We start from the raw sequence: 25836 nt of genomic DNA, 5'->3' as shown, positions 1-25836 counted from the left end.
TGCTGCACTACAGCCCGACTCCCTCAAACCAGGATTCTTACGCAGGTCCTTGAACTTCACACCATGTGTGCTTAACCCACTGCACTACCGCGCGACTCCCATCTTTTTATGTTTTTTATTATCTTTTTAAACATTTTAACTATTAATTTATTTGAGATAGAGATGGAGTGAAATTAAGCGGGAAGGGGGAGATGGGGTGGCAGAGACAGGTAGCAGCATTGCTTCACTACTCCTGAAACCTCCCTACAACAGGTGGGGGCTGGGGGCTCAAAGCCAGGTCCTCACACACTGTCATTTTTATTTTCTATTTAACAAATAATGTAATAATTAAAGTTTATCTTTCTTTTTCTTCATTTTTTAATTTGTGGTTACTATAGTAGGATATAAGATTATACAATTACAAAAGCGCATTCTTCCAAAGTGATCTGTGCAGTCTAGTCTTTCTTCTTCTGTTAACAAAGTTGCTTTTCAAATATTTATTCATAGCCCCATAAAGACAAAGTCGTTTGACAATTCCCTACAGAGCTGTGGGGAACCGTTTCCTTTTTTTCAAGGTACCATTTCGAGGTTTATAACATCACTCCCAGGTCATACAAAAAAAATAGCAACTTAATAATAAGCTGTATATAAAATTAACTAATGAATTAAAAAACTAGCACTTATATGGTATGATCTCACTCTCAGGAAGAAGTTGAAAAACAAGATCAGAAGAGAAAACACAAGTAGAACCTGAACTGGAACTGGAGTATTGCACCAAAGTAAAAGATTCTGGGGTGGGTGGGTGGGTGGGGAGAATACAGGTCCAAGAAGGATGACAGAGGACCTAGCGGGGACTGTATTGTTATTGTTATATGGAAAACTGGGAAATGTTATGCATTTATAAACTATTGTATTTGTTAGCGAGCAAAATCAAACCACCATCCACTGCAAGGAAGCAAAAGATGTTTATTTACGAATTCGAATCCGGGTCGAGAAGTGACTGACAGCAGTCCACCAGGCTCGACCCCGAACAAGGCTCAAACCACACAATTTATAGGATTTCAGAATACACTCAGGGAGGGGGAATGTATAACCTTATCACTCTACAACCAATAACATGCCATAAAAAGCGCGGAATCCAATCATTTTAAACATAGTGGAACGTGGGGTCCACTCAAGGCAAAGCGCAGGCTTATTTTAAACATCGCACCACCACACAACCAATAGGACTTAGCCAGAGTAGCTGTCCCCACATCCTTCTGCCATCAATTGCAACCATCTGGTAAACAGCTTTCCTTAAACCCTGTGCAAAGGTCCTGATAAGGCTTGCCCTTATGCAGGGTCTGGTTAAACATCTAGTGGCTTACTGGTCGGGTCCTGTTTTTCTTTAAGGGGAAAGTTCAAGGAATTTTCCACTCCACAGTATTTACTGTTGAATGTAAAATATTAATTCCCCAATAAGGAAATTAGAAGAAAAAAAAAAACTAGTACTTAAAGTTGCTATGGAAAAAAAGCTTCTAGATTAGCTGAATGCAGGTCCCATCTGTAGTTTCTTTGGCAGCACCAGGCTCAATAATTTCAATCCGGACGCTGGCTAGAGCTTCTTCCTAGATGAAAGCTCTTCACACTTGTCTTCATGATTCTGACTGGGCAAGGGAGGGAGCCAGGGAGGCTCAGAAATAGGAGTCTCTGCTGTTGTTTTTCAAATGCAATTGTAGCATAACTACTGGCAGCTGCTACCTGTTACTGTTTTCCTTCAACCCTGAAGGCTGAGTCGGTGGCCTGAGGTGTAGCTGACATGTTAAAGAAAGGAACTGAGCCTGGGAGCAGAGCCTGAAGATGCCTGCAGCAAAGCAGTTTCTCTTCCATCCTGGAAGCTATGAGCAGACTTAGAAAATTTGAAATTCCTTTAGGACCAGAGAAAGTATCCCTCCATTCTCTCTCTTTGGTGTGAGACTGGATCTAGGAGTAGAAAAAGAGACTGGAGACGAGATGATAGACTTGCAAAGAAGAAAATGTGTGGATAGCAGAGAAAACACAAGAAACTGTGATGGCCCCAAGTCAACCCTTGTCTATGCACACTTGCTTAGTCTCATTCCTCAGTGGACTGAAGGAGATCTACCACCTCAAAATACGCCTTTGGTGAAACATCAGCTTCAAGAAGGCAGAGTGAAGATTCCCTCTGAAGAGATATTTGCATGTGAATATTTCCCTTGAAGGAAGGATTGAAGCAGTGGAGAAGACAGCATTGTTTCCCGGCTTCTTTGGAAGTCTTCCTAACTGATCTTTGCTTGCCCTTTTCAAAATGTCTGCTGCTATTCCAAATACCCAAATACTAGTTAAGCTATTTAAAGATGGCATCTAATGTGTTAGGGAAATAGTTCAGTTGACAGAACTCTGAAATGTATGCCAGAGGCTCCTGGTTCCTCAGGGTGAAACTCGCTCATGGCATATATAAACTAAATAAATGTCTGAAGAATAAATTCATTTTAAAGGATGACATCTAAGGCCACACAATCTGAGTTGCTAATATTTTCTGGGTCTCTCCCATGTGTGAAGAGGTATATATGTCATTAATTAATTTCTCTTTACCCTTTTTCTCTTATCCACCTACCTGATACTTGTTTAATTACCTACTCATTCTCTGAGGAACCCAGAGGGATACAGAACCTTGACATTGTAAAGGTGAGACACAATGGCTTCTATTTCTTTGTTCAAATATGCTCTCTCCAAGTGGGTTCAGTGGTTAGGGAGGTGACTCAGCAACTGGTAGAGGGCAGGCTTTGTATCTTGAGAATATAGGTCTCACTGAATTCTGACACCACATATGAGGACCCAGTTCTCTGGTCTCTACTTCTCTCTGATAAAATTAAATAAATTATATATAAATCATTTTAAATCATATATATATATATGATTAAAAAGTACCCATGGGTTAAATAAATAGATCATTGGCAAGAAGCATTCACATTTAAGCATTTCCGTTCAAAATATGTTTTCATATTCACTCTCTCATTTCAGTGGACATAGGAGTCAAAATTCCTGGAAATTCCAGGCAGCCCAGAAAATCTTGCCAGTGCTTGTAAAAGCTGCTAACGCCAGGCTTCTCCAAAGCTTCCTTGTTTCATTACTGAGTTTCAGGAGACTAGTGGCAGCATTAGCTGGGTTCCTTCCTGGGTTGCATCTTGAATGATAAGTGACTCTGGCTCTGCTGTTGCCCTTGGAAAGCCTCAGCCTCTTTCATATGCAAAGTTGGCTGTGTTGGAAAAGATTGCTCTTGTCATCTTTTGGTTCTTCAACTAACTTCTTCATTTTCCGGGAACAAAGTCATTAAATGCAGCACTCCAAATACTATCCCTGTCAAAAGAGCTGACAACCAGGGATTATTAGCTAGCTCTAATGCAACATCTGCTTTAGGAAACAAAGGCTGTGAAGTGACAATAGGGCTGTCCCCCTCCCCCTTTAAGTGTCTGTTCATAGGCTGGCTGTGGAAGCTTACAAGTTGAATAAATCTCAGTGACTATATTAACGTGTGTGTGTGTGTGTGTGTGTGTGTGTGTGTGTGTGTGCTGTCAGTTAAGTGGATACCAGAATTCTAGAACACACACACACACACAAACACACAAAGTTGCATGACTACCTTCACATAGAACCTGTCCATGATCCACAAGAAAATAACAGCACCAATGCTTGACATCTGGCTTCCATCCAGGAGTTGTATTCCTAACCCCATCACACCCTCAGGAGTTCATCTCCTTGGCAGTGCTTTGTGTGAGAGTAGGAAAATGGAGGTAGACTCAGAAATGACCAAGGTCACTCCTGGAGTAGTTTCAGATGGTCCCAAACTGAAAAGAAAATGAGTAGATGAAGCTGTAGGGATGGGGGGAGGAGCTAGGAAGCTCCCACCCTCCCACACAGTGTAGAAAACAACTTTACAGGTGGGTCATCTCACACTCCAGGAAAGCCTTTGGGGCCAGGTCAATCCCGGCTTCTTGCAACTTCATGTACCTGCCTAAGTCACAAAGCCTTTCTAGTTGCCCTGCTCATTTTTTTCAAATAATTATAAAACAGAGATAAAGATCTCGGGAGTGGGGCAGTGGCGCAGCAGGTTAAGCACAAGTGGTGCAAAGCGCAAGGACCAGAGTAAGGATCCTGGTTCAAATCCCCGGCTCCCCACCTGCAGGGGAGTTGCTTCATAGGCGGTGAAGCAGGTCTGCAGGTGTCTATCTTTCTCTCCTCCTCTCTGTCTTCCCCTCCTCTCTCCATTTCTCTCTGTCCTATCCAACAACGACGACATCAATAACCACAATAATGTTAAACAACAAGGGCAACAAAGGGAAAATAAATAAAGTTTTTTAAAAAATTGAAAAAAAAAAAGAGATAAAGATCTATCCAACAATGACAACATCAACAACAATAATAACTACAACAACAATAAAAACAACAAGGGCAACAAAAAGGAAATAAATACATAAATAAGTTAGGCATTCTAAAGTATCAAATTTAAATGTATATAAATAAAGAAGATAGAAAAAAATAAAGCAAAGGGAAAGTCTCAAAGACATATTATCAAAACTGTTTCAGTGGGTAATCTAATAAAAGACATTGCTACTACCCCCAAATTGCTTGTCTGCCCCCAAAAGATTTGTTGGTCAGTGTTTCCTTTTTATAAGTAAAAATTTAAAAAATATAAAGAAGTCAACTCAAGTAAAAGCTGCATGTTACCTTTCAGACACTAGGTGGCACTATGGGTCCACCTAGTGGGTCCACCTAGGACTATCATTTGTAGGGCTATCTTTCCTCTAGGTAGGCTACCACCTTCTGAGCTGGCCATTTCAAAACTCACAGCCTGTAACCCGGAAGGTTTCTAGGATCCGGGCTTCTGCTCATAATTGGCAACAAGACACAGGACACAGTCATGGCATTTCACTTTCAAAAAGAAGCCTCAATCTGTAAAGCCGTTTAACAATTATCCAGGCAGTAACTTCAGCTAAACGTGCAGGTCTACGTAAATCCTTTGTCCTTGTAGGCTCTGAGTAAAGGTTCCACTTTCAACTATGTTAACATTTTGAGCAAATCTAGTAGCTCTGTATCTTTTAAATTTTTTATTATTATCTTTATTTATTGGATAGAGACAAACAGAAATTCCGAGGAAAAAGGAAGATAGAGAAAGAGAGAGAGACACCTGCAGCACTGCTTCACCCTAACTTATGAAGCTTTCCCCCAACACTGGGAACCGGAGGCTTGAACCCAGGTCTTTGTGCATTGTAACATATGTGCTCAACCCGGTTCACCACCACCCGGCCCTAGCAGCTTTGTATTTTTTATATTTGTTTATTTATTCTCTTTTGTTGCCCTTGTTATTTTATCGTTGTTCTTATTGATGTCGTTGTTGTTGGATAGGACAGAGAGAAATGGAGAGAGGAGGAGAAGTTAGAGAGGGGGAAAGAAAGACACCTGCAGACCTGCTTCACCAGCAGTGAAGCAACGCCCCTGCAGGAGGGCAGCCGGGGGCTTGAACAGGGATCTTTACGCTGGTCCTTGCGCTTCGCACCGTGTGCGCTTAACCTGCTGCGCTACTCCCCGGAAACTCTATATTTTCAAATGCCTCAAAGAGTCTCCATTTTATGATTTTTAAATAACAACTGACAGGGAATTGAAACGCTTGAAAACACAAGGAGATAAACTAAACTTACTACATGTGGATTGGGAGTCTTCAGTTCCATGCCCTCAGGCTTAGTTAAGGAAACTACTGTACTTTTCCCATTTGAAGATAAACAAATGATGAGAAAAGAGAACAACGTTGTTTGTGTGTGTTTAAGAGATTCCACTAACTAGCCATGTTTAGGAACTGTTAATCCATGCCAGCTGATAGCCATAGATTGGAACTAGATTTGGCCTGTGCTTGCTTGGAAAAGCTAAATGGTGTCATGTTCAGGGCTGGAGTTTACATAAGAAGGCATAATGCTGGGAATTTGGCGGTAGCGCAGCGGGTTAAGCGCAGGTGGTGTAAAGCGCAAGGACCAGCTTAAGGATCCCGGTTCGAGCCCCCCGGCTCCCCACCTGCAGGGGAGTCACTTCACAGGCGGTGAAGCAGGTCTGCAGGTGTCTCTCTTTCTCTCCCCCCTCTGTCTTCCTCTCCTCTCTCCATTTCTCTCTGTCCTAACCAACAACGAACGACATCAATAACAATAAAAAGACAACAAGGACAACAAAAGAGAAAATAAATAAAATAATTTTTTTTAAAAAAAGAAGGCATAATGCAATGAGAAGGAAAATAAAAATCATAGAAGCTAGTCAAAATGACATGATGGACTTATTATAAAGTCCACTCTTTAGCGGGATATAATACAATATCACCATGGTCATATTTGTGGGTAAGGACCTATGATAGAATAATCAAGGCATTTAGATGTGAGAAGCCTTAAGTAAATGCTAACTTGGCAGCAAACATATTCTGTGTCTGCACCTTTTGTCCTGACCTCACAGATAACAGCTTCCTGTGAAGCCTAGACATGTACATAAAATTCAGCTCATTCCTTAACTCAAGAAGGGGATCAGAGCAGCACAGGGGGAAAGTGGCATTCCTGAAATCGTACGCCTTTCACGGATTTCTATTCATTTAGCTTCTAAGCCACACAAGAAGAAAAGTCAGGGCACAGGCCTTACTCTGCAGTAAATAACGGAACATTCTATCTCCTGCTTAGAGCCAAAGGAATCATGACTATGGTCATAGGAAGTGTACCAGGGAGGTGAGGGGGAGGGCAGTCTGTCTGGGAGCCAAGCAGTCAGAAAACAAGACGTCAGGGCCTTTGAAAATCAGTAGTAAAAGGGATTCAAACCCATTTGCTTTTTATTATCACCAAGTGCTAACAGTTTACTGCAGCACTAAGTAGACAGAATCAGTTCCTTCTGTCTGCCTGCCTCTTCTGCACAAACAGTGTCTGGAATGACATGCCCTAGACTTTTCCATTAACCTGGAAACATGAATTTGGGTAAGAAGGCAAGATATATAGGAAAGGAGAAAGAATGATTATTGTTCTAGCAGGTGGTTTCCTAGGCATAACTTAGGCGCATAGGTCAGCTCATGAATCCTCATCAGCCGTCATCCAGGGCAGAAAGGAGGCCCACAACTTACACACACACATACACACACACACACACACACACACACACACACACACACACACACACGAGCTAATTGGTTGACATCATATGGGTGTCGAAAGGTGGATTTGAAGATTCTAAAACATAAACAAACAAAAAAATTAGAAAAAGTTCTGCAGCTTCTATCTCTAAAGTCCATCAAAGTAACTGAGACCATGAATACTGACAGTGAATTGTTAAAAATCAGGTCACTGTTGTGGCATCACTCTGGCATCCTCGCTGGAGTGACTACAGTGTCTCTGTTGTGGGAAGAGTCCACACGTCCTGATCCTGATGCCTTGGTAGACAGCAAAGCTGAGAGCAAATGACATGGTGTTTTCACTATGCAAATGTCACCTTCCAGGATTTAGGGAACTATAGGGAAACAACACACTGGATATGTAATTGGTCCTGGTTTTAACACCTAGCACCACCAATCAAAAGCTAGAATAGAGCAATGCCTTAGTCTAAAGAAGAAGGAGGAAGAGAAGGGAAAGAAGGCAGTACAGGAGGAAAGAAAGAGGCAGTGAAATTTCAAAGCAATGTCACTTTCCCCTAATTGCAGTGTATAGTCTATTTTATTCAGGAGTGAGTTAAGGGAGGTGGAAAAAAAAAGTGGCTTTTCATGTCTCTGAGTTTCAGAATAGGATATGTCATAGAGTAAACTCTAAAAGCTTTAGGCCTTGCACTCCCTTCTTGCATTTCTCATTTTATTTTAAAATACTTTATTCATTTATTCATGAAGATGATAAGCAGAGAGAAAGAACCAGACATTACTCTGGGACATGTACTGCCAGGAACTGAACTCAGGACCTCCTGCTTAAGAGTCCAAGCCTTTATCTACTATGCCACCTCGCAGAACACAAATTTCCCATTTATCATACATATTTGGAAATTTTAGTCAAAGGAGATGACAGGTCACAGTCACAGAAGGGAGACTGTAGCCCTGACTGATCATCTAGGCTATGACTCTTGAATCCCCACTGCATAAAGAGGAAACTAACAGAACCTGACCACCAAGAACGTCTCTCCCCTGTTACAGCACTTTGAAGCATGAAGAACATTCCCCCAGGAATGCAAAGATTGATCAGGTAAAGATAGGACTTTGTTTCTGTTTTAGAAATTCACCTTAGGAACCTCCTTTCACTGAGAGTTGACGAAAGTTCAGATGAAACAACTAGAAAGATGATTTAAGAAAAAAGAAAGTAAGACAGAAAAAAAGAGCTTAAAATGTCGCTGCGATACTGAGGGCAGCACAGTAGTAAGTACATAATCCATGAGCACTCGGGAGGTCCAAGTAGTGGATACTAGTGACACTCGTTTATGTATCCAAGTGCTTTAAAATCCAAAAACTTTTTTTAAAACATTATATTTGAAGAATATAATGTTTTTGGAATAGCTCTGTTCAGCTATTGATAGTCTGTCTTCCTGGGGTTCATTGGTTCATTTATGAATCCATTCACCACTGCATCTACTTCTCTGAGACCAAAAAGTATTTGAGTTGAATTCATTTCATCAGCAACTTAAATATTTTAAACGAAGACACAAGAAATTCTAATGATGCTTGAAATGTCTTTGTGAGAAGCAACTGATCTCATCTCATATGTGTAGATCACACATATAATCATAATTCAACTACTGGCCATAGTTAACCCAAACCAAAAAACACTGCAAAGTACATGTCATCCATTAGACAATAAAAGCAAACATTCTTGATCATGTCTTGAAACTAGTTTGACATTTTAAATAATTGAAGACTATGTCATTTGTTAGTCAACAGTGGACAGTTTCCAAAATGGTATCGATGTCAGTTTTATAAGTTATAATTTCACTCATTTATGAATGCAAACATTAGAACCATAAAGCAGACAGGAAACACTTCAGGATGATATTATCCTATTTAACACCCACAGCACTTAACAGTAAGAACAATTAAGCTTCATCAGCTAAGTAGGTGGACTGAATTACTCCTGGGTTGTAAACAGAACACTTAAATGTAGTGATTTTTCCCATGTACTGCACACCCAAATGAACATCAGAGCAAAATATTATACTGTGAAGAATTAAATGATGTTTTATCGTATGCCTTTATTGCTTGTCTTTTTTCTCCAAGTGAAATAGGGCTCTTGTTTACCATGCATGAACACTTATATTGTCTTTCCATCATTGTTCGTCTAAGAGAGAAAAGTCATTTATTTAAGACTGCCTGTGAATCTGCAGTTTTTGGTAAGTTTCTTGATTATCGGATTGGTCAATTTCTCTTTCTGGCCTTAAAAGGAAGACTAGCTGCCATGTTCAATTCCAATGTGATAGGATATGAATGTTCATAAGGACATCGATATTCACAGTGTCTTTCTTACAATCATGCTCAGAAGTAAATAAAAGTAAAAATAAAGCTGCCACAGATAGTACAGTATAATTGGATAAGAGGCAAAATATATATACAAGTTCATTGACAACATCTGTGCAAGTGTTATGGACAAAACATTTAAAAAGAAATCTACATAAAACAAAGTAGATAGATAAATTTATCAAATGTTGATAAATTTTCGGAGACAGTATAAAAGTACACAAAACATGGAAAAAAGAGAGTGACTTGTTTAAGAAAATAAGCACTAAGCCAATACAGAGAGTACAAGTTTACTACATTTAGATTACAGAATGTAATGGAAATCAGAGACAGAAACGATTTGTTAACAAACATCAAAGAAAGTTGCACCAACCACAGGGAAGAAAGCTCTTCCTCTCTGGATGGAAACCACAGACAGCCACAGCTCATTCCCTGGGACCCATCCACACACAGAAAACTAAAAGCAAATGCAAAAGTTGTCTACGGCAACACAGGACAGACAGGTGGGAAGCGTTTGGCATGTTGCAGCACAGGAAGTCAATCACGATTGGCTAACGATGAGGGTACCTGGCTCTGTGGCATGTCACTGGCTTGCCTGAGAGGAGTGACAGACGGAGGAGGCACGCCTGAAGTAGACGCAGATCGTCCTAACTTGCAGCTGACTTTAGGCTCTATGAACAAGGAGGAAAAAAACAAAGAGTTAGATGGGCAACATGTCAGATGAGCTGTCTCCAGATGCCCTTCTTATGTTTTCACTTTGCTGTATGTTCTAGTCAAGCCATACCATAAAAATGGACTCCAAAGGGGCCTTTATTTGCAGACTAGCTACTGAGAATAAAGGACAAAGCAAAATGAGTAAATTAACATAAACTTCTTAATTTTTATTTATTTATTATTGGGCAGAGACAGAATGAAATCGAGAGGGGGGAGGAGAAGAGATAAAGAGAGAAAGAGACAGAGAGACACCTGCAGCCTTGTTTCACCACTCATGAAGCTTTCCCCTTGCAGGTGGTGACCAGGGGCTTGAACCTGGGTCCTTGTGTATTGTAATGTGAACCACTGCCTGGCCCCTTCAATTTTTTAATTTTATTTTTATTATTTATTTATTTTCCCTTTTGTTAGCCTTGCATTTCATTGTTGTTGTAGTTATTATTTTTGTTGTTGATGTCGCCATTGTTAGATAGGACAGAGGAAGGGAAAACAGAGAGGGGGAGAGAAAGACAGACACCTGCAGACCTGCTTCACCGCCTGTGAAATGACTCCCCTGCAGGTGGGGAGCCGGGGGCTCGAACCGGGATCTTTTCACTGGTCCTTGCACTTTGCGCCAGGTGCGCTTAACCCGTTGCGCTACCACCCAACTCCTTTATTTTATTTTTAAATTTTATTTGTTTATTGGATAGAAACAAAGAGAAATCAACAGAGAAATGGGGAGATAGAGTGGGAAGAGAGACACCTGGAACACTGTATCACTGCTTGTGAAGCTTTCTCCCGGCAGGTAGTGATTGGGGGCTTGAACCTGGGTCTTTGCACATCCTAACGTGTATGCTCAACTGTGTGTACCACCACTCAGCTCCTGCCTTATTATTATTTTTTGTATTAAATTTATGTCTTGCCTTTCATTCTTTTTAAGTACAAACATCATAGCTTTGTTGTGATTTAAAATAATTCTTCCTCAAATATTTGTCATCTTCCTTTTAAAGGGAGCTGGATTTTGCTACAGAATGGTGACCCTCAGTATTGCTGCAGAGTGACCCTCAATGTACCCACTATGAGAGCGACTTCTGGGGTTCTCTTCACTCCCACAAAGCATATCCAAATGACTGCTCTGAACTTCTGTGTCTTCAGAACAATAAAAGTGGTGTGCATTTTATCAACGAAAACACTGTTTTATCTAGCATCGAAGAAATAAAACCAGTCAATCTCTGAAGAGATAGAACACACCTCCATCTCTTTTTAAATACAGTGTTAGTCTTTACCAGAAGAAACAGATTATGATTTCTCAATTTAGTCATGCTACCCTGAGTTCTAATCCATGACTTGAGCCTGCAATTAGGCACAGAGAGACCTTACTGCTTTTATTAAATACTCACAAGTATGCTTACTTCAAACCCTCATGTTTGGGATGAAATCCTCCCCCCACCCCAAATGACACAGAAGTTATCTGAGATAAACTAGTGGCCCCCAAATGGGATAGTTATGCCACATATCTGCTAAAAACAGATTTCCCACATTTTGACTTCCACCATCATATCTCACAGCAAACATATAAGATGACTTCATGTCCACATCAAATGCATTTTTTATATTTACAATTTGAATAAAGTTTTACAATTTTCCATTGAAATTGGGCTATGAGTAAATAATCCAATCAATTCATGTTTGACTATGACTCTAGATATTAGTCAGGCAAACTCAGGAATACTTACAGGATTGGAAATTTTAATCTAGAAATTGTTTTCAAATAAAAAAAATTTAATATTGAAAGTTACAGTTAAATTAACTGGATGACACATTTTCCTCTAAATTACTTAAATACCCACTAATATTCATGTGATTGTTTATTTTGGAAATTGAGTACATTTATTAATATCATATATATTTTAGATCCTCTAGGCATTCATAGACCTAAAAAGTCTGACGATGGTGCTTAAAAGTCCAAATTGTATGTGACGTCCTGGGTTGCAGCACTGACACCTTATGGGAGCACTATCAGACACTAGCAGAAGCTTTGGCAAGGGTGGAGCAGTGCTGTGGTGTCTCTCCCTCACCTGCTGTCTCTATATGAACTGGGAATAATGGGAGATAGTCAATCTAGCTGTCATAGAATCATGTGTGTCTGGTCATATAAATGAAAAAATAAGGTACAGCAAATCTGGCAATTGTTATTTTGAAATCAAGGAGAAAGAAAACCTGTCGGGCTGTGAGGCAGAGGAGAGAGAGAGGAGATCTGGAGCAGAGAGGGAACACAATTCTTTATTCGCGAGGGCACCTCAGAGTTGGGTGAGAGCGCAGCAGCTCGGGCCACGTGGAGCTAGCAAAAATGGCCGCCTCCCGCTACGCGCAGCACCCTTCTGATCACCGAGGTGAAAAGCATGCAAGAGAGAGAGAGGCGAAAGTAGGAGGGATTTATAGGGCAAAAGCCAGGAGTGACGAGCCGGGACAGGATTGGTTGGGAAGGGCACTCTGAGAATACCATCCAATTCTTCTGGGAACTGGCAACAACCTGAGGGGACAACATGGTGGCTGTGACTGCATCTGCACAATTTCCCAGCAAAAACCAATGGTGATTTTTAAATTTATAATGATAATTTATTAATATTGAAGTAATTCATGATTTTTCTTAGGACAAGTGGAATTTGGTGGAAATCAGAGAAGAGTGAGATGACAACATGCTGGACCCAGTTAACGAGCCAATGACCAACACCAAACAATCAAAGAACCCATTGCATACAGGAGAATGAAATGCACAAATGTCAACATACTCTAAGGTACCCAATGCATTATTTTTAAAACTTCTAAAGGCTGGGATTGTCTACTCCCTCTACTTCTTTCTGTGCAGAGAATAGAAATCATACTTCCCACTATGCAGTGACACTTCAGAAATTACAATACCCAGATGGCTTCTGGATTGTTAGATGTCAGGCTCAGGTAAAAATTAGTAAGTCATGGGCCCCTTGGAATATACCTAAAATAGACTTCCTAGTTTTTTTTTTTTTTTTTTTTTTTAACAAAGGAGATCCCAAATCTCATCTGCTACATTCTTATCTCTAGGTTACTGATTATTAAACATTTTTTCCTGCTTTATATCTTAATGCTTCTCAGCCACCAATTTGCAGATGCTAGCCATGATGCCAACTTGACTTCCCTGCACAGACGACCTCACCAATGTGTCCTGGAACCCTGCCTCCCCAGAGCCCTGCCCCACTATAAAAAGACAGAAAAAGACTGGAAGTATGAATCAACCTGCCAATGCCCATGTCTAGTGGAGAAGCAATTAGAGAAGCCAGACCTTCCATTTTCTGCTCCCCATGATGTTCCTGGGTCCATGGTTCCAGAGGGATAAAGAATAGGGAAGCTTCCAATGAAGAGGTTGGGACACAGAGCTCTGGTGGTGGGAACTGTGTGGAATTGTACCCTTCTTATCCAAAGGACTTGTTGATCTTAATTATATCGACAAAAAAGTCTAATATGTCTCTCATAGACTTTTTTGTTTATTATTATTTTTAATTTTTATTTATAAAAAGGAAGCCCTGACCAAAACACATAGGATAAGAGGCCCCAGTTCAGATCCATGGGGTTTACAGTTAACATTATTTATATACTTTTCCCCTATTTGGGAGCTCTTTCCTGATCCTCCTTTCTAGTCCTTTCACCAACTATGACACCATCTCCCCAGACAATACTTTGGGTCTATCTGTTTGTTAGCTGTCAGACTCAGGCAAAAACTAGTGAAGTCATGAGCCCCTTAGAATAGACCTAAAACAGACCTACTAGTTTTTTCCAAAATGGAAACAACCAACTCTTTCTGTGCAATATTCTTGCCTTTAGGTTCATGACTAGTCAACAAGTTGTTCTGCTTCATATCATAACTCTTTTTCAGCCACCAGGTTCCAGATGTTACTATGATGCCAACCTGACTTCTCTGGGTAGATGAACCTACACTGCCCAGAACCCTGCCCCACTAGGGAAAGAGAGACAGGCTGGGAGTATGGATCAACCTGCTAACTCCCATGTGCAGCGGGGAAGCAATTACAGAAGCCAGACCTTCCACTTTCTACACCCCATAATGACCCTGGATCCATACTCCCAGAGAGATAAAGAATACGAAAGCTTTCAAGGAAGGGGAGAGGATACAGAGTTCTGGGGATGGGAATAGTGTGGAATTGTATCCCTTTTATCCCATGGTCTTGTCAGTATTTCCATTTTACAAATAAATTTTTTTTTAAAAAGTCTAAGAGACAAAAGGATAAAAAAAATAAAGGTCTTTAGGCCTGTGAACTATTTCTTTATATTTTTTAAATTTAAATATAATCTTTCAATGTCTCTGCTTATAGCAAAGCCCACTTTACTCCCTCACAATGTTACCCACAACTTGTTGACACAACCAACCTCATATGTAAACTTGACCCTGTCATACAGCCTCCCCGAATATGCCTTATCTTCCCTTGCTCTCTTGTTCTAACCATGCCATTCCATTCTGCTTGATGCACTGGTTCCTTCCCCTTCATTCTGTTCCCTTCCTTCCTAAAATGCACGTTCTATCTATATGGACAAGGACCTGTATGACTCTTTCATCACTATTTCTCCCTAAGTAATGATTTCTTCCTAAGTAATGATGGCAGGTCTCCTGATAAAAACTCGTGAAATATTGAGAGTTATTTTAAACCATATTTTAAACAATGAAGCTGGGAGAAAAAGAGAAGTATTACTTATCTAGTTGTCATTAATAAATTTCTCCCATGGTTCCTTAACTATTTCATATTTTCTAGCAAAAGGCAAAACTACACTGATCAGACAAGATTTGAGTTGAATATTCAAAACATGGATGGGAGAACTGCAATGTCATCCTTGGTCAGTAGATGGCAGTACAAACATAATGACTTAAACAGGCTTCTGGAACTAGCATCTCTATATGCTCAGTGCAAAGCAAACAGAAGCTTCAATTTTTATATTTCTATGACTTTCACAGGACAAAAAGGGCATTATTTGTGAATTTTGTTAGTGTAACATACCCATAGGGCATTCCAAAGAAAGCTAACAGCAAACAAATGGGAGGAAAGTGTTAGCTTCTGGCTGAGAGGGCACCAGTGGAGGGCACTGAGCTGGCAGTGCCAGCCTGCTCTCCTTCTGATTCTCAAACAAGATCCAGATACTGAGAAGAAGTAAGTATGATGACAGAACTTCCTGTGTTATCTAAATTGTTTTTATCTGGTTATTTTTCCTCCAAGAGAATCAAAGCAGAAGCACAGAGAAACTAGGGATTTCTCTAACAAGAATGGGATCACTATAATGTTGTGTTTTCCCCAGTGATTACCAAGTTTTCTTTATGATCTACAATGTCATAATCTATGTGTGTATTTAGCAGAAGACAAGTTCTTTGTTTTGGTTTTGTGGTCCTAGGGAACGAGATACCTCACATATGCATAATGCTACTGACCAGCCTCTACAGATCAACTTTCTATTTTTAGAGAGAGAAAAGGGATGGAGAAATATAGAAAAGAAAACTCATCTTTCCTAGACCCACAGAATAACTCCCGCACCCCACCGCACCCCACCACACCCCACCCCACCTAATGCTAGCTATCATGCAATCCTGGATCTCCAACCCAAGGCCTTACACACAGCAGAGCTTAGATTCTTCTGGGTGAGCTTCCTCCTCCTGGTTTATTATCCAAGTTAAAGACGCTATAAATTGTGTGTTTATAGCTATAATATATACATACATATGTATATATATTATATGAATACAGCATATGGTAATGAGCTAGGTGAGTTTGCAAGTCTGATTATAATATTCAAGCTTAGAAACCATAAGTGGTTCTATACAGATGGGCATATATGCATTTGTTTTACATTGGCCACTATTGCCCGATTAACTGAGTCCACACTACTTCCGTAACTATAAACCATTTGTTTAGCAATAGATGAGAGGGTCTGGTGGTAGTGCAGCTAGTGAAGGGCACATGTGATCCTGCATGAAGACCCACTTTCAAGGCCATGATGCCCACCTACATGAGGAAGCTTCATATGCTGTGGATCAGTGCTACAGGTATCTCTCCTTCTCTCTTTTTCTCTCTCCCTCTCTGTCCACCAGTGTCCTGTTTTACTCAATCAACCCTCTTGCTCTATGAGACAAACCTTATCACAGGTAAAGACAAACCCCAGTCTTACTACCTCATAAGTATTCACACACGTTTCCTGAAAAGTTGTTGTTGTTGTTGTTGTGTGTGTGTGTATGTGTGTGTGTTTGGGAGGGTACCACAAAATTGTGACATCCTTCTTCAGGCACTTGAAAATTAGTGTTGAGATGTGACACAACAATCAGTGAAAAACATCTCTCAATTATAGGGTTAGAGAAATGTCTCAGGCTAATGAGAGGAAAAGAAAGCATTGCAAGAAATTTTTTCTGGAATGGTGAGGCAAGTTATTTGACTCACATGGGCATGTGTATCTTCATCACTCAGTTGCTCTTTATTTGGGAAGCTAATATTCATTAGGTGACTTTGCAAAAATTATTCTTGAGCTTAGAATTCAACTTCAAACTCCCTCTGGGTCAGGCTGTCACTCACACCTGCTCACAGTATCATTGCATCTCAGACACCTACCTATTCACCTTCTCACTACTGGTTATTCCTCCTTATTCACCCTGGAGCCTGAGTTCCCCGTGTCATCATAATGCCCTGGAACACACCAAGGCAGTGTGTGTGCTATCATTTTCCTTGATGGCTTTAGTCAAAGACCGGAATTCCATTATTTTAAAGCCAACAACAGAGCCATACACATGCATAATACTATGGTTCCTGGCTCAACTTTTCATTCTCCTTGTTTTCAATCAATCAATCAATCAATCAATCAATCAATCAGTAAGAGAGATACCCCAGTTTCAGGGGCTTCCCCAACCTCCATGCTGTCTATGGTGTTCCCATGTGTTACCAAGGCTTGAACAGCCTGATCACTGGCAGAGACCATACATTAGGCAATGATTTCTCTTTCAGCCTCTGTAATTAATATTTTCAAAGTTTGCAATTAACAGCAACTTCCACCACACACAATGCTCTCTCTGATACATGACCAATGCTTAGTAACTTTGTACAGAATAAAAGAGTATTGATGAATAAAAGACTGGACTTGTCTGAATCATGGAGAGAAAGCTATACGCTGGGTCAGGAGCCTGACTTGCTAAAAATAATGGAAATGAAGGAATTTTGCAGACTGCAAGGAAAAGGAAGCTGACATACAGAGGCAGAACCATCAGGCTCTCACCAGATCTCTCAACACAAACCCAAGAAACAATGAGAGAATGGAATGCTGTTTTTATTGTATTAAATGATAAGAATTACCAGCCACATGTATACTACCAAAAGTTTCCCAATCGTAATAAACTGCAGGAATGCACTACTACTAACCCTGTCTTGCAAGAACTACTAAAAGGACTCCTTCAGGAAAATAAGTAAAGGAACTTTAACTCCAAAGGTGGTACCCAGTGGTAGAATAGAAATGGAAACTCAAACAGCAGCAAGAACAGGAACAAACAACATAGCGAAAGAGAAGGGAGACAGTGATGTGTCCAATGGTGATGAACAAAGGCCTAAACATCACAACAGACATTCTCACATCTTAATTGTTGTCTCAGCTTTCCTGAAAGCAGAAGGAAAAGTGTTAGGTGGGATGTGTCAAGAACAGAGGAATGAATACTGGTTAACTCCACAGGTAGGTTGAACTTGGGAGACAAAGCTAGAAAACAGGAACACAGGATGAAACCTAGACTAGAAATGGATGACTGCACCAAAGAAGGGACTCTGGGAATGAAATGGAATGAGTTGTCTTGGGGAGAAGGGGCTTAGAATCCTTGATGAGGGGGTGCGTGGTGGTAAGAGTGTGTAGCAGATAGCCACTACACAAAACTGAGAAACAGTACAAATATATAAACAAATGTACTACAATTCATTATCACACCAGTTAAACAAAAGGGACAGATTCTAGATTCCCCTTCCAATATTAGCAATGGAAAGGAACTTCCTTGTTTTGACCTAGGAAGACCAATTAAACCAATGCCCTCCTCCAAGTTAGTCCTACCCTCCTTAATCATGATAAAAACTACTGGGTTGTTGGGAAAGTCATGACACATTTTTTTCTCTGCAAACAATATGCTGTGACATTTCTGACAACTCAATAGAAAAGATCCAAACATCCTCCTAGAACAATAGATTGCTAACAGGACTTTGGCTTCTGCATTTGCATTTCCTCTTACCTAGAAAGAGATCACAGTCTCAAGGATAACTCAAGAGACATTTATTTATATTACTGGATACCGTAAGCCTACACAGACAAGTATTATGGTTTGTTACTTTAAACTATCTCTATGATATAAACCTGTCCTCATTCATTTTTCTCCCCATACTTCAGTGACATTTAAGTTGACAGAAGAGAGGTCTTCTATTTCTGAGGTGCTGTCAGGTGGCCTCTGTGGGCCCTCATGACTGGCTGTGTCTCACCTGGGGATCTCCTGGCTAATTGTCTGCTGTTCTCCCTCACCTGGGATCATCCTATAATATCTCTGTACTGATACTGAATCCTACCCAGCAGAGTCCTCTCTCCCCCATGAAGTCACATGACTCTATCACTTCAAGGTTTATCTCCAGAATCAAGTGATGCCTTGGAAACCTACCTCTAACAATTTTAACTCACCATTACAGGCTGGACAACTACACATCAAGAACTTTGTAATCAAAGGGTCTTTTTCTAGTCTGTTTTTTCCCCCCTCACTGTCTTTTCAATGGCTAGATAAAGCAAGCATTCTAGGTGATTCCATTAAAGTCCGAGCCTACTACTGGGAGAAATATTCATTGTGTACAAACACACACACACATACACACACACACACACACACACACACACACACACACACACACACCTGTATCAGAGATTCTTTTATACCTGGTCTCCAGCAGCCCACTGTATAACCACTTTCCTAGCATAGAAACAAAAGTTCAGCTAAGGACAACGGGATTCATTTTGATCTCTTCATTTACAGGCTCTGCTTCTGTGGTCTCTTTGCCTTGGAATGTCAATAAATTACCTTATCGTAATTAGCCTTTCACATTTTACACCCTATTTTATTATATGCAAACCCTATAAAGACACACCAATGGCTATTTAAAGTGTCAACTCACTTCAAGTGCTCTTATTTTCCTGGTCATTTCTTAGAGCCCATTTATAGGTATCAAGAGAACCACAAATGAAACAACTTCTTTACCAACCACAAAATGGAGCAGGCAGGAGTCCCATCTTCCACAGAGAAATGAAAGTGGGGCGTTAGGGGCTCAGCCTTATATGACTCTCCCAAGACTCTCCAAATGAGAATGCTGTGCTGTGTTGACTACTGCAATTCAGAGAGGGAGAGTTAAATGGTAAAGTGTGGAAACAGTGAGTAGATCGAAGCGGCAGGAGGTGGCCACTGTTTCCCCTGGGAAATAAGCAAGTAAAGCAGCCCATTAGAACTGAGCAGAGCAGCTGTGACGAGTTATCTTCCAGTGCCCAAGTCCACTACACACAATGACAGCCCAGAGGGTTAGAGATGCTGCTGCCCACTGCTGTCTGGGACCAGTAAGGAGCCAGGCAGGAAGTTAGTTAATATCCTGCAGAGAAGCCCAGATGACAGATGATAACTGAACGCCACCAGACTGGGTTGCTGTTCCTGTTGCATGATCAGAATGAATGTACCAAGGACCTCACACTCCCTGTGAACAAACACAAAACTGTGACTATTCAAAATGAAGCTTTGGAAGAGCAGTAGTGAGGAAAGGAGATAATTCAAATAGAGTGCATTCCTTCCATACATGAGACCCTGGGTTTGAGTCCCAGCACAACATGGCTCATAAAACATACAAATTAAAAAAAAAAACATATATGGGCCAGGTGGTGGCACACCTGGCTGAGCGCACATACTACAGTGCACAAAGACCTGGGTTCAAGCCCGGGGTCTCCACCTGCAGGGGGAAAACTTTGCGAGTGGTGAAGCAGGTCTGCAGGTGTCTCTCTCCCTGTCTATCTCCTCTCCTCCTCTCAATTTCTGGCTGTCTCTATCCAATAAATAAAATAAAGATAAAAAAATTTAAAAACATACACACACACACACCAAAAAAAAAAAATTGAGAGGACCAGAGAGGCAGGTCATATATATGCCTTTCGATTCTTACAATATTCAACAAAGATTTCTGCATAATTCTCAGAATTATACTAATGAGTTCTAGTTCTTTAATATTCATTGTGCTACAGAAACTGTGCTAAGTGTGTTAATATGTCATCTCATTTAATTTTCACCTTTAATTATCAATAGTGTCAATGACTTTGGCACAGTTATCAGTTATCTTTTATGAATGAAGCTTGAGGCTATAAGTAAAGACACTCAAAACCATCACTAATAAAAACTCATGTCTGTTGAATGCCCAAACCTCAGTACTTATCTCTATGTTATAATTTGGGCTTGCATTTTACTGGTATAAAATTTATTCTATAAGTATGGTTTTCAGGGGGAAAAAATGAAGCACTTATCTATCTTGCCTCAGAATAAATCAGTTGCATGTGTTGTTCATTTCTCTGAACTTATAGACATAGGATTATTTTTTGTATATAAAGTGTTGACTGAGAAATGCTAGTTGCCCCAGTGTTAAATTGTTAAGTGCTTCTCAATGGGCCATAGAAAGGCCAAAAACAGCTGTGCAGATCAGTTTAATCTAGATGTCCTTGTCACAGGGGAGTTTGTTTTTCTTTTTTTTTTTTTCCCAAAGCAAAAGACCCTTTTGAAACACCGATTTTCTTTTTTCTTTGTTTCTTCTTTTTTTTTTTCTCTTTTTGTTTTTAGAATAGAGCCATAAAAGTACAATACTCAGTCTCACTGGAAATCCCTTGTGAACTCTTCCTCAGTCTTCCTCCCTCCTAGTCAGAAGTCAAGTTCTGGGGAGTCAGGTAGTAGAGCAGCAGGTTAAGTGCAGGTGGCACAAAGTGCAAGGACTGGCATAAGGATCCTGGTTCAAGCCCCCGGCTCCCCACCTGCAGGGAGTTGCTTCACAAGCAGGGAAGCAGGTCTGCAGGTGTCTATCTTTCTCTCCCCCTCTCTGCCTTCCTCTCCTCTCTCCATTTCTCTCTGCCCTATCCAACAACAATGACATCAATCACAACAACAATAATAACTACAGCAATAAAACAAGGGCAACAAAAGGGAATAAATAAATAAAAATAAATTAAAAACATGAAATAACAGAATTCAAGTTCTTTGCCAGGATGTTATAGAGGATTAGGTTCCTGATTTTCACTATCCAGTCAATGCTGGGGCCCTCCATTCCTTTGCTAGAATTAAGAAAACTCTCTGCTAGGTTATCAAAGCCCATCTGGTCTCTAATCTCCAATCCTATCCTTAGCATAGCCTTATGAGCAACAACAGCTTCTAGAAAATAAAGACCAGAAGAACAGCTGTCTGCTGGAACCAGCTACAACTACCTTCCCTGATTCCTCTTTGCCTCAGGGCCAAACCCCTGCTTCCGCCCCAGTGCTTATTACTCAATGCAAATCAGCAACTGCCTGGTCTCACCTACACAGAGGAAGCAAAACATTCAATCTGATGTTCTCTGGAAACTGAGATCCATTTCAAAAGTGAGGTGGTCCACATACTAGCAACAAAATGCAGGATGGGAGAGAGGTTGGCCAAGGACACTTATCAGAGTGACAATCATCTGACCTAGTTTAACTTCTGACCCTTGAGACACCCTTTTGCTTTCTGGTTGCCTGCATTCCTATCATTCAGTCTTATTTTTTTTTACCAGAGTACTGCTCAGATCTGGTCTATGGTGGTGCAGGGGATTGAACCTGGGACTTCCAGAGCCTCAGGCATGAGAGTCTATTTGCATAACCATTACACTATCTACCCCTGCCCCCATCATTCAGTTTTGATGTCAATAATATGCAATTGAAATTTTTCGGATAGAGAGACATACCTTCCTGTCTATGTTTCCAACAGCAGTGCACATAAATAACTTAGACTACAAGGGCTTCAAGTCCAAGAAACAGGAAGAATGTTTTCTCTTATGGGTGTGAAGGTCATGCATGTGTATGTAAAAGACCTATGCTTTGGACACCCTAACTTCTTCAAAGGTATATTCATTTTTTTTAAGATAGATACCTACAGACCTGCAGGGGAGTTGCTTCACAGGCTTGAAGCAGGTCTGTAGGTATCTATCTTTCTCTCCCCCCTCTCCATTTTCTCTCTGTCCTAGTTAACAATGACATCAATAACAACAACAATAATAACCACAACAACAATAAAAAAAAAAACAAAGGCAATAAGAGGGAATGTAAATAAATATTAAAACAATTTAAAAATAATGAAAATGATACATTACATTGCTATATTAATTTATATTCAATGGCTCTGTGTTACAAGGAGATCACGATAGGAATTTTGCAAGACAGAAACAACGTTTGTTTTAAGTAACCTATGGTGGGGTTGAGTAGTGGCACACCTGGTTAAGTTCACATATTATCTTGTGTAAGGACTCAATTTTGAGCCCCCACTCCCCAGCTGAAAAAAAAAAAAAACCTCATTTTAATTTTGTAGTCTGGGAAGTTGTGTAGTGAATAAAGTATTGGACTCTCAAACATGAGGTCCAGAGTCCTTGGCAGCATATGTACCAGAGTAATGTCTGGTTCATTCTCTCCTCCTAGCCTTAAAAAAAATAATAATTATTATCTTTATTTATTTGATGAAGACAGCCAGAAATGGAGAGAGAAGGGGGGAGATAGAGAGGGAGTGGACAGAAAGACACATGCAGCACTGCCTCACCACTTGCAAAGCTTCCTCCCCGAAGGAAGGTGGGGACTGAGGGCTCAAACCTGGGCCCCTGTGGATTGTAACATGTGTGTTCAGCCAGGTGTGCCACATCCTGACCCCTCCTCCTACCTTTCTCATTAATAAATAAATAACACCTTTAAAATAATAACCTATGGCACTTGTTTGTCGCCCAGAGGCCATCCAGAGTTGGTCACATGCTACAGAGAGATTACTTGCTGACTGATTCAGTGCTTGAGATCTGAATTTGTTAGCTGTGTACTTACTTGAATAACTTCCACTGTTCCCCATAATTGTCATGAGGCTTGTGTTTTAAATATCTACAATCTTGAAGAATTACCCTCTAGGGTCTGCATGATTTTCTAAACAACTGTGACTTTAATAAAACACCACAGCGACCAGTGACAACGTTGATTAGAACTGAGATTAGAATTGAGATCTCCTGACATGTTCATTTGCTTTACTTCAACAACTCCTCCATTCATTCCTCAAAAGAGCTGTTAAGAGTTAAGAACAGTCAATTCAAGTGACTAAACAACTTTTGGTAATACTGTGACTAGTAAGTGTATATGGGGGGAGGGGGGAAGAGAGAGAGGAAAACAGAGAAAAAGAGAGAAGAGACTTTGTAGCTGCATGTGGTGAAATCTTTTTTGTTAAGGTTGAGGATGTAACCAAGTACCTTTGTGGGCTAGGCAGGACTGTTACTGGTTTACTGGTTGCATTTTTAGTGTTTCTGGTAAGAGTATTTCAGTGACCCAGTGGTAAGAAGAGGAAGTTTGAAGAGTAGAAGGAGAAAGAATAAACACGGACTCATTCTCTTTGGTTTTAAAGTAGTGAGTCCAAGATGGAGTTGGACAAATATATTGCCTGAGAAGATGGTGTCAGAGTAGAGGAAAGGGCTAGAATGCTGGACTAGGGCAAAGAGTAGGTCCCATTCTTGAAAAAAAAATCTATGAATAAAATTAACTGTTTACCCCATCCACCTGACCCAGGGCCTATATATATATATCACAAGAGGCTATGTAACCTCTGAGTTCCTATTGGTCTGAGCTCATAGTCCATGGCCACAGCTGGGAACACTGCAGGCTGCACTTATTTCAGGACCCGTCTTTCTCAAGTGGCAAGGCTGGATAACCCAGTCTCCTTTTGGAGAGTGGGACTGGCCCTATTATTGTTGCCTTATGGTGAAGGCAAGGTCCTGGGTAGGCCTTCAAGAAGCCTTAGAATGACATTCCGAATGAATGTGACTATTGATGGTGGAGGGAGAAATCCACTAGAGGTCTAGGCCCATCATATTTGTGTGGGGAACCAAGGGTTTCCTGACTAAGGCCCCAGATGATCTTATTTCCATTTTTTTAAAAAATGTGGATACAAGCATTTCTTATCATGTTTTGTTTGACTTTTACCAGAGACTGCTCAACTCTGGCTTATGGTCCCTGTTGCTTGAAGTCTTGGAGTCATCATCAGCTCTTTCACAATAAAAACAGAATCACAGTACACCTCTGGGAAAATATCTTTACAGCTACAAAATACCTACCACATAATGTTGCCAATGTGTGATGGGTAGATGACTTTTTTAAAATTTATTTTATTTTATATTTATTTATTCCCTTTTGTTGCCCTTTTTTATTGTTGTAGTCATTATTGTTGTTATTGATGTCATCATTGTTGGATAGGACAGAGAGAAATGGAGAGAGATGGAGAAGACAGAAGTGGGGGGAGAAAGACAGACACCTGCAGACCTGCTTCACCACCTGTGAAGCGACTCCCCTGCAGGTAGAGAGCCAGGGGCTCAAACCTGGATCCTTATGCGGGTCCTGCGCTTTGCGCTACCTGCAGGTAGATAACTTTTATTGTTTTTGCAATATCATCCCTCCTTATCCTGGTGAATAGACTATTGGTTTCATTCCCAGGTATAAGGTAGAAGCCCACTGAATTAGGAGAAGGCCAACTTCTTTATAAACCCAGAGAAATTCCATTCTGTTTCACTTGGTGGTTAGTTCAGAAGACATGCTCCCTGCTTCTGAGCAATTAGATGAACAGGAGAGTCAACTGGGACATGAATCCTAGAAATACCAGGATGTATGCATGTAAACAATTTCTCAAGGGAAATAGAGTTAAATGATCAGAAAGTTTCTGGCTCCTTAATAACATGACTGGACAGCTGAAAATCTCTAAAATCCTATATCCAGATTTGGATGTTTTAAGCAATCCCAGAAGCCATTATTCCTTAAACCTTGTTAACTGGAATCTTGCAACTGAAAGTATTTCCATTTACTATACAAAGACTTCAAAATCCTTGTTCTCTAGTCCCAACTTGCTTTTCAGTGTCTTCTCTCCATCTAAATATTCCTCTGCTGGCCATACCAAACATAGCATCCCATAGCATTTTAGATAATCATTCAGAAGGTAGATGTATTTCTTCTCTTCTATGATATGTGAATTGTTGATATTTCAAAATGTAGTTCATATACCCAAAATAGACTTCCTACCTTCTTCCCACATGAAAGCTGCTAATTTCATGTGCTGTATTTATACCTTTGGGATCCTGCTTATTAAGCAATTTGTTCTGCTTTATATCTTACCACCTTTCAGCCACCAAGTTGCAGATGCTTCTATGATGCCATAAGGACTTCCATGAGCAGACAGCCTCACCAGTGTGTCCCAAAACCTACTCTCTCCAGAGCCTTACCCCAGTAGGGAAAGAAAGAAACTCACTGAGGGTATAGATTGACTGGCCAATTGCCATATCCAGTGGAGAAGCAACTACAGAAGCCAGAACTTCCACCTTCTGTAC

The 25836-nt window shown here is 40.5% G+C and overlaps 1 protein-coding gene across 1 annotated transcript in view; it reads right to left on the bottom strand.

Annotated features, from left to right (window-relative positions):
* NYAP2 (neuronal tyrosine-phosphorylated phosphoinositide-3-kinase adaptor 2) overlaps positions 1–25836 on the bottom strand; it is a 311899-nt gene that overhangs the window by 49725 nt on the left and 236338 nt on the right. The window contains exon 6 of the mRNA XM_060193685.1: positions 10043–10146. Coding sequence (XP_060049668.1) covers positions 10043–10146 — 104 coding nt within the window. The remainder of the gene's footprint in view (positions 1–10042; positions 10147–25836) is intronic.

Source organism: Erinaceus europaeus, chromosome 7 (genome assembly GCF_950295315.1).
Source record: "Erinaceus europaeus chromosome 7, mEriEur2.1, whole genome shotgun sequence".
NCBI lineage: Eukaryota > Metazoa > Chordata > Mammalia > Eulipotyphla > Erinaceidae > Erinaceus > Erinaceus europaeus.
The sequence above is the reverse complement of the archived record's forward strand: the minus strand, read 5'-3'. Positions and strand labels throughout refer to the sequence as shown.